This window comes from Oncorhynchus nerka, linkage group LG14 (assembly GCF_034236695.1).
Source record: "Oncorhynchus nerka isolate Pitt River linkage group LG14, Oner_Uvic_2.0, whole genome shotgun sequence".
In the NCBI taxonomy this organism is placed as follows: Eukaryota; Metazoa; Chordata; class Actinopteri; order Salmoniformes; family Salmonidae; genus Oncorhynchus; species Oncorhynchus nerka.
The window spans coordinates 95,105,938-95,115,782 of NC_088409.1; the positions used below are offsets into that span (position 1 = coordinate 95,105,938).

Here is a 9,845-nt window from a genome sequence, read left to right on the forward strand (position 1 = left end):
TAGCAGTATGATGTCCTAGTGGTAGTAGCAGTATGATGTCCTAGTAGTAGTAGCAGTATGATGTCCTAGTGGTAGTAGCAGTATGATGTCCTAGTGGTAGTAGCAGTATGATGTCCTAGTGGTAGTAGCAGTATGATGTCCTAGTGGTAGTAGCAGTATGATGTCCTAGTAGTAGTAGCAGTACTGATGTCCTAGTGGTAGTAGCAGTATGATGTTTAGTGGTAGTAGCTATGAATGAGCTGCAGTTTGGCTCCATACATGTCCTAGTGGTAGTAGCAGTATGATGTCCTAGTGGTAGTAGCAGTATGATGTGATAGTGGATATGATGTTAGTGGTATGATGTCCTAGTGGTGGCTACCTGTATCTGACATTGTGTGTTATTTCACTGATCACTAGATGTTTTAATTTACTTTTTTTGGCAGTGACACGAGGCTACTCAGGCGAGAAAATAAACTCACCCAAATGTATAGCCCAATTGGAAAGTCTAAATGGACTGTTTGAAAATGTGATAAAAAAATATATATACATATTATGAAAAAAAAAAAATGTGAATCACACTCAGATTTATGACATCACAGTCCTGGTGGTTTTTGTTGTCCCTTTGTGACCCCCCCAACACACACACACCAGATTTATGACATCACAGTCCTGGTGGTTTTTGTTGTCCCTTTGTGACATCAGATTTATGACAACACACACACACACTCAGATTTATGACATCACAGTCCTGGTGGTTTTTGTTGTCCCTTTGTGACCCCCAACACACACACACTCAGATTTATGACATCACAGTCCTGGTGGTTTTTGTTGTCCCTTTGTGACCCCCCAACAACACACACACACTCAGATTTATGACATATCACAGTCCTGGTGGTTTTTGTTGTCCCTTTGTGACCCCCAACACACACACACTCAGATTTATGACATCACAGTCCTGGTGGTTTTTGTTGTCCCTTTGTGACCCCCAACACACACACACTCAGATTTATGACATCACAGTCCTGGTGGTTTTTGTTGTCCCTTTGTGACCCCCCCAACACACACACACTCAGATTTATGACATCACAGTCCTGGTGGTTTTTGTTGTCCCTTTGTGACCCCCCAACACACACACACTCAGATTTATGACATCACAGTCCTGGTGGTTTTTGTTGTCCCTTTGTGACCCCCCCAACACACACACACTCAGATTTATGACATCACAGTCCTGGTGGTTTTTGTTGTCCCTTTGTGACCCCCCCCCAACACACACACACTCAGATTTATGACATCACAGTCCTGGTGGTTTTTGTTGTCCCTTTGTGACCCCCCAACACACACACTCAGATTTATGACATCACAGTCCTGGTGGTTTTTGTTGTCCAGTCCTGGTGGTTTTGTTGTCCCTTGACCCCCCCCCAACACACACAGTCACTCAGATTTATGACATCACAGTCCTGGTGGTTTTTGTTGTCCCTTTGTGACCCCCAACACACACACACTCAGATTTATGACATCACAGTCCTGGTGGTTTTTGTTGTCCCTTTGTGACCCCCAACACACACACACTCAGATTTATGACATCACAGTCCTGGTGGTTTTTGTTGTCCCTTTGTGACCCCCAACACACACACACTCAGATTTATGACATCACAGTCCTGGTGGTTTTTGTTGTCCCTTTGTGACCCCCCAACACACACACACTCAGATTTATGACATCACAGTCCTGGTGGTTTTTGTTGTCCCTTTGTGACCCCCCAACACACACACACTCAGATTTATGACATCACAGTCCTGGTGGTTTTTGTTGTCCCTTTGTGACCCCCCCCAACACACACACACTCAGATTTATGACATCACAGTCCTGGTGGTTTTGTTGTCCCTTTGTGACCCCCAACACACACACACTCAGATTTATGACATCACAGTCCTGGTGGTTTTTGTTGTCCCTTTGTGACCCCCCAACACACACACACTCAGATTTATGACAATCACAGTCCTGGTGGTTTTTGTTGTCCCTTTGTGACCCCCCCCCCCCACACACACACACACTCAGATTTATGACAATCACAGTCCTGGTGGTTTTTGTTGTCCCTTTGTGACCCCCCCCCCCAGCACACACACACACACACACACTCAGATTTATGACAATCACAGTCCTGGTGGTTTTTGTTGTCCCTTTGTGACCCCCCCCCCACACCTCAGATTTATGACAATCACAGTCCTGGTGGTTTTTGTTGTCCCTTTGACCCCCCCAACACCCCACCCCAGTGCTGGTGGTTTTTGTTGTCCCCCCCCACCCCACACACACACACACACTCAGATTTATGACAATCACAGTCCTGGTGGTTTTTGTTGTCCCTTTGTGACCCCCCCACCCCAGCACACACACACACACACACTCGAGGTAGACATATGCCAGCACCACCCTTGCCAATAGTAGCACAATGAGATTATAGGAAAGAGCAGCGTTGCATCTCGTATAGATTAGGGAAAGTCCAAGGAAAACTCTGTGTTGCCTGGTAACTGGCTGTACAGGATGTCCATCCACTTGTTTTCATCTCAGATAGACCCTGATGGTACAGCATCACTCTCTCCCTGTCTTTTTCTATCTCGCCCTCTCCCTCCCCTCTGTCTCCCTGTCTCTCTTTCTCTCCCACTCTCTCTCTCCCCTCTGTCTCCCTGTCTCTCTTTCTCTTCCACTCTCTCTCTCCCTTTGTCTCCCTCTCTCCCTGTCTCTCTCACTCTCTCCCTTTGTCTTTCTCTGTCTCCCTCTCTCTCCCTTTGTCTTTCTCTGTCTCCCTCTGTCTCCCGTTGTCTCCCTTTGTCTCACTCTGTCTCCCTTTGTCTCTCTCTGTCTCCCTCTCTCTCCCTTTGTCTCTCTCTGTCTCCCTCTCTCTCCCTGTCTCTTTCTCGCCCTCTCTCTCCCTTTGTCTTTCTCTGTCTCCCTCTCTCTCCCTTTGTCTTTCTCGGTCTCCCTCTTTCTCCCTTTGTCTTTCTCTGTCTCCCTCTCTCCCCCTTTGTCTCTCTCTGTCTCCCTTTGTCTCTCTCTGTCTCCCTCTCTCTCCCTTTGTCTCTCTCTGTCTCCCTTTGTCTCTCTGTCTCCCTCTCTCTCCCTTTGTCTCTCTCTCTCTCTCTGTCTCCCTTTGTCTCTCTCTGTCTCCCTCTCTCTCCCTTTGTCTCTCTCTGTCTCCCTCTCTCTCCCTGTCTCTTTCTCGCCCACCCTTTCTCTCCTGCCCTCTCTCTCCCTTTGTCTCTCTCTGTCTCCCTCTCTCTCCCTTTGTCTCTCTCTGTCTCCCTCTACATCTCTCACCCTCTCACCCTTTCTCTGTCTCCCTCTCTCTCCCTTTGTCTCCCTCTCTCCCTGTCTCTCTCACTCTCTCTCTCTCCCTTTGTCTTTCTCTGTCTCCCTCTCTCTCCCTTTGTCTTTCCCTGTCTCCCTCTCTCTCCCTTTGTCTCTCTCTGTCTCCATCTTTCTCCCTTTGTCTCCCTCTGTCTCCCTTTGTCTCTCTCTGTCTCTCTGTCTCCCTTTGTCTCTCTCTGTCTCCCTCTCTCTCCCTTTGTCTCTCTCTGTCTCCCTTTGTCTCTCTCTGTCTCCCTTTGTCTCTCTCTGTCTCCCTCTCTCTCCCTATCTTTCTCGCCCGCCCTTTCTCTCCCTCTCTCTCCCTGTCTCTTTCTCTCCTGCCCTCTCTCTCCCTTTGTCTCTCTCTGTCTCCCTCTCTCTCCCTTTGTCTCTCACCCTCTCTCAGTCTCCCTCTACATCTCTCTCACCCTCTCTCTGTCTCCCTCTACATCTCTCTCCCTCTCTCACCCTCTCTCTGTCTCTCTCTCCTCCTCTCGCATACTTAAACAAAATGGTTTATTTCACCTTTATTTAACCAGGTAAGCCATTTGAGAACAAGTTTCATTTACAACTGTGACCTGGCCAAGATAAAGCAAAGTAGCACGTACCACACACACAATAAGTGAAACCTGTTCCTGAAGAATTCATTATTATAGTAAAAAATGTCAAGATGCTCCTCATTATTGTCATCAGGATTTTTTTTATTACAAAGTATCTAAAAACAGGCAACTGAGGTATATCTGTCTGTCCTACAGGTGGGATGGTTGTGTGTGTGTGTGTGTGTGTGTGTGTGTGTGTGTGTGTGTGTGTGTATAGAGAAAGCAGTGTGAGTGGACATGACAACACTTACAATTTGAGAAACAGTCATGTTTTGAGTCCCATGACACATTGTGGACTGAACCTAATTTTCCCATTCAAAGAAAATCAAAATGGATACAGTGACACCAACCAGATTTACAGGGGCAAAGATTCTATCGGCTTTCTTTTACAAAGGCATTAAAGACAAAAAATAAACACTTAGTAAATCTATATTTACAAGAAACCATACTAATGATGTAATCAACAGCGAAAACACGTTTGATTGGTTTGCCGTGTCTGTGTGTTTGAAAGAGAGAGAAGAGAGAGAGAGAGAGAAGAGAGAGAGATAAGAGAGAAGAGAGAGAGAAGAGAGAGAAGGAGGAGAGAGAGAAGGAGGAGAGAGCGAGAGAGAGAAGAGAGAGAGAGGAGAGAGAGGGAGGAGAGAGAGAGAGAAGAGAAAAGAGAGAGAGAGAGAGAGAGAGAGAGAGAGAGAAGAGAGAGAAGGAGGAGAGAGAGAGAAGGAGGAGAGAGAGAGAGAGAAGAGAGAGAGAGAGAAGAGAGAGGGGGGAGAGAGAGAGAGAAGAGAAAAGAGAGAGAGAGAAGAGAGAGAAGGAGGAGAGAGAGAGAGAAGAGAGAGAGAAGAGAGAAGGAGGAGAGAGAGAGGGAGAGAGAAGAGAGAAAATAAGAGGGAGAGAGAGAGGTGGGAGAGAGAGAGAGAGAGAGAAGAGAGAGAAGATAGATAAGAGAGACAGAGAATAAAAAAAGATGAGAGAGGAGGGAGAGAGAGAGAGGTGGGAGAGAGAGAGAAGATAGATAAGAGAGACAGAGAATAAAAAAAGATGAGAGAGGAGGGAGAGAGAGAGAGGTGGGAGAGAGAGAGAGAGAGAAGAGAGAGAAGATAGATAAGAGAGACAGAGAATAAAAAAAGATGAGAGAGGAGGGAGAGAGAGAGAGGTGGGAGAGAGAGAGAGAGAGAGAAGAGAGAGAAGATAGATAAGAGAGACAGAGAATAAAAAAAGATGAGAGAGGAGGGAGAGGTTATTCGTGGAACCCTTTTAAATCAGGAAAATATTATCTGAGAATGCTGGAAACCAGAGAGGCTCATATAGGGATTTGAAATTGGAAAACTTTAGCATTAACCGTGTGTGTGTGTGTGTGTGTGTGTGTGTGTAACAGTGAATGTGAATGAGAGAAAAAAAGAGAGAGATAGAGAAATAGAAATGGAGAGAATCAGAAGAGGGAGAAGAGATTGAGAGAGGAGAGATTAGAGAGACAGAAGAGAAGGGAGTAGAGAGAGAAGAGAGAGAGATGAGAGAGGAGAGATGAGAGTGAGTGAGTGAGAGAGAGAAGAGAAGAGAAGAGAGAAAAGAGAGAAGAAAAAGAGATAAGAGAGAGAGGAGGGAGAGGTTATTCGTGGCACGGTTTTAAATCAGGAAAATCTTGTCTGAGAATGCTGGAAACCAGAGAGGCTCATATAGGGATTTGAAATTGGAAATCTTTGGCGTTAACAGTGTGTGTGGAGACTGATGAGGGGAGGACGGCTCATAGTAATGGCTGGAATGGAGTAAATGGAACGGTATCAAATATATGATTTCCATGTGTTTGATACCATTCCATTGACTCCATTCCAGCCATTACTATGAGCCGTCCTCCCCTCATCAGCCTCCACTGGTGGGTGGGTGTGGTTTCACTACAAACCAGACTTCCTCTGCCCCCCACACACAAAACAGCAGTAGCTCTATGGGTTATGTAAGCTTGTTGAAAAATGTAGCGGTCACACCCAGACAAAAAACACACATCAACACACACATAAACAAACACCCACACGCACCGAGAACACCAGAAGAGGTGGGATCTATCGGAGGACAGGCTCATTCTAACGGTTGGAACGGAGTCAATGGAACGGAGTCAATGGAACGGAGTCAATGGAACGGAGTCAATGGAACGGAGTCAATGGAACGGAATCAATGGAACGGAGTCAATGGAACGGAGTCAATGGAACGTAATCAATGGAACGTAATCAATGGAACGGAGTCAATGGAACGGAATCAATGGAACGGAATCAATGGAACGGAATCAATGGAATGGAATCAATGGAACGGAATCAATGGAACGGAGTCAATGGAACGGAATCAATGGAACGGAGTCGATGGAACGGAGTCAAACGCTTTGTTTTCCATGTGTTTGATACCATTCCATTGATTCCAGTCCAGCCATTACAGTGATCCCGTCCTCCTATATTCCCCCTCACCAGCCTCTTTTGCTGAACACATGGTGAAGTTTAAATTAAGCTCACATTCTTACTGTAAAATAAAAATATGAATGTGTTTGGTATATGTCAATTCCTGACCAGATAGGTCACCCAACTGATTCCAAGGCAACAACTTCATTTTGGTTCAATGCTTGTAGACATAAACATTTGGCACCCATTTTGAAGCTATTTTGACCATATATACAGAACATTTATGCTATTCTAATTATACTCATTGGTGTATAGTCAGTCAAATAAAATGTTATTTTCTTAAATATACAATAAAACAGAATCCCCCCTATACAGGGGAGACTATCGATCACTGTCAATGTATACTCATCTAGAACGTATTGATATACAGTATACATTTTGGTTTATATATCATGTAAAACAAATAACATTTTGGACAAACAAAGTGACAGTTTAGAATAATGGACGTGGTTCAAATGTCTGTCTGTCTGTCTGTCTGTCTGTCTGTCTGTCTGTCTGTCAAAAAGAAGAATTCTGATTGAAATGCAAAGGGAGAAATTTAATTGAAAAGTACATTTTCAATTCCACCCCCCCCCAAAAAAAATATATATATATTGTGATTGGCGTGACTGTATTCAGTGGAAAGCGGTGACCTGGGTGATCCGGTGAAGAGCTGGATATGAACAGCCCTCTGTAGTCCCTTGAAGCTGGTTGTTCTGTACGATCAGCAGTCCTGGTCCCACCCTGAAGTGAACTGGGGAACATCGACTATGTCCCAGAATAGTGCTCTAACAGGCAGGCGGGAAAATGAGGTGATGAGGGGGAAGAGGACACAAGCCCAAATCTCACCCTCCACCAGCCTCAGGGCAAGGCTAGTGTCAGGACTACAGTATCACCAGACTTGACAAGTCTTGTCAGGCACCATGTAGCTGTTCTTGGGACAGTTGAAGGCCTTGGCAAACTCTGGGAAGTTCTGGAGGGACCCCAGAACCCTGAACAGGAAAAGGTCATTATTGGCAAGAACAACGAGGCAATCACCACAACTGGTGTCCCAGGTCTAAATCCGACACTCATTAAAATGAAATAAGGAAAACCAGAGACACTGAGGAACACAAACCATTAATATAGACAGAGGTGGGGTGAGGGGAAGAGGAAGTGGCCCTGAGTTAATATGGACAGAGATGGAGTGAGGGGAAGAGGAAGTGGTCCTGAGTTAATATGGACAGAGATGGAGTGAGGGGAAGAGGAAGTGGCCCTGGGTTAATATGGACAGAGATGGGGTGAGGAGAAGAGGAAGTGGCCCTGAGTTAATATGGACAGAGATGGGATGAGGGGAAGAGGAAGTGGCCCTGAGTTAATATGGACAGAGATGGAGTGAGGGGAAGAGGAAGTGTCCCTGAGTTAATATGGACAGAGATGGAGTGAGGGGAAGAGGAAGTGGTCCTGAGTTAATATGGACAGAGATGGAGTGAGGGGAAAAGGAAGTGGTCCTGAGTTAATATGGACAGAGATGGAGTGAGGGGAAAAGGAAGTGGCCCTGAGTTAATATGGACAGAGATGGAGTGAGGGGAAAAGGAAGTGGAATTGATTGATACAGGAGAGGAATGGAATGAGGAGTGAGAGATCGTACCTGAACTTTCCTGGACTGTGTACATCTACTTTGATGGAGTTGACAGCTTGTTCTGGTCGATGTGTTCCACACCACACCTGGAGGAGGAAGAGATGGGAGTGAGATAGGCTGTGACATCCACCCAGCCATTCTTCCAACCAACCATCCATTCAATCATTCATCCACCCACCCATCCATTCACCCACCCACTCATCCATTCATTCACCCACCCACCCATCCATTCATCTATCCATTCACCCATCCATCCATTCACCCATCCATCCACCCATCCATTCACCCATCCATCCATTCACCCACCCACCCACCCACCCACTCATCCATTCATTCACCCACCCACCCATCCATTCATCTATCCATTCACCCATCCATCCATCCACCCATCCATCCATCCATTCACCCATCCATCCATTCACCCATCCATCCACCCATCCATCCATGCATCCATCCATTCACCCATCCATCCATCCATCCATTCATCCATTCATTCACCCACCCACCCATCCATTCATCTATCCATTCACCCATCCATCCATTCACCCATCCATCCACCCATCCATCCATCCATCCATCCATCCATTCACCCATCCATCCATTCACCCATCCATCCACCCATCCATCCATGCATCCATCCATTCACCCATCCATCCATCCATCCATTCATCCACCAATCCATTCATTCACCCACCAATGCATTCATCCACCCACGCATCCCATCCGTCCATTCATCCATCCATTCATTCACCCATCCATTCATCCAGTCTGACCTGGGCGAAGTTGACAAAGAAGAGTTGTTGATGGTTGAGGTTTATTCCAGGCAGGAGAGGCTCATTCCCATTCTTCTCCACATAGTTCAGGTATGCCTGAAATCATCACAACACCACTTCAAATCTCTCTGGCCTGAAATTATCACAACACCACTTCAAACCTCATTGGCCTGAAATCATCACAACACCACTGCAAACCTCACTGGCCTGAAATCATCACAATACCACTTCAAATCTCTCTGGCCTGAAATCATCACAACACCACTTCAAATCTCTCTGGCCTGAAATCATCACAACACCACTTCAAATCTCTCTGGCCTGAAATCATCACAACACCACTTCAAACCTCTCTGGCCTGAAATCATCACAACACCACTTCAAACCTCACTGGCCTGAAATCATCACAATACCACTTCAAATCTCTGGCCTGAAATCATCACAACACCACTTCAAATCTCTCTGGCCTGAAATCATCACAACACCACTTCAAACCTCTCTGGCCTGAAATCATCACAACACCACTTCAAACCTCACTGGCCTGAAATCATCACAATACCACTTCAAATCTCTCTGGCCTGAAATCATCACAACACCACTTCAAATCTCTCTGGCCTGAAATCATCACAACACCACTTCAAACCTCTCTGGCCTGAAATCATCACAACACCACTTCAAACCTCACTGGCCTGAAATCATCACAATACCACTTCAAATCTCTCTGGCCTGAAATCATCACAACACCACTTCAAATCTCTGGCCTGAAATCATCACAACACCACTTCAAATCTCTCTGGCCTGAAATCATCACAACACCACTTCAAATCTCTCTGGCCTGAAATCATCACAACACCACTTCAAACCTCTCTGGCCTGAAATCATCACAACACCACTTCAAATCTCTCTGGCCTGAAATCATCACAACACCACTTCAAATCTCTCTGGCCTGAAATCATCACAACACCACTTCAAACCTCTCTGGCCTGAAATCATCACAACACCACTTCAAACCTCTCTGGCCTGAAATCATCACAACACCACTTCAAATCTCTCTGGCCTGAAATCATCACAACACCACTTCAAATCTCTCTGGCCTGAAATCATCACAACACC

General features: G+C 45.8%; 1 protein-coding gene across 4 annotated transcripts in view; it reads right to left on the bottom strand.

Moving 5' to 3' along the window:
- Window positions 1-4,008: 4,008 nt before the first annotated feature.
- The window catches only part of LOC115122076 (neprilysin-like), a 126,865-nt gene continuing 121,028 nt past the window's right edge, over window positions 4,009-9,845 (bottom strand). For all 4 annotated transcript variants that reach the window (XM_065000578.1, XM_065000577.1, XM_065000576.1 and 1 more), the window contains exons 21-23: window positions 8,736-8,831; window positions 7,972-8,048; window positions 4,009-7,333 (exon numbers count right to left, since the gene is read on the bottom strand). In XM_065000578.1, coding sequence (XP_064856650.1) covers window positions 7,234-7,333; window positions 7,972-8,048; window positions 8,736-8,831 — 273 coding nt within the window. In that variant the 3' untranslated portion in view covers window positions 4,009-7,233. The remainder of the gene's footprint in view (window positions 7,334-7,971; window positions 8,049-8,735; window positions 8,832-9,845) is intronic.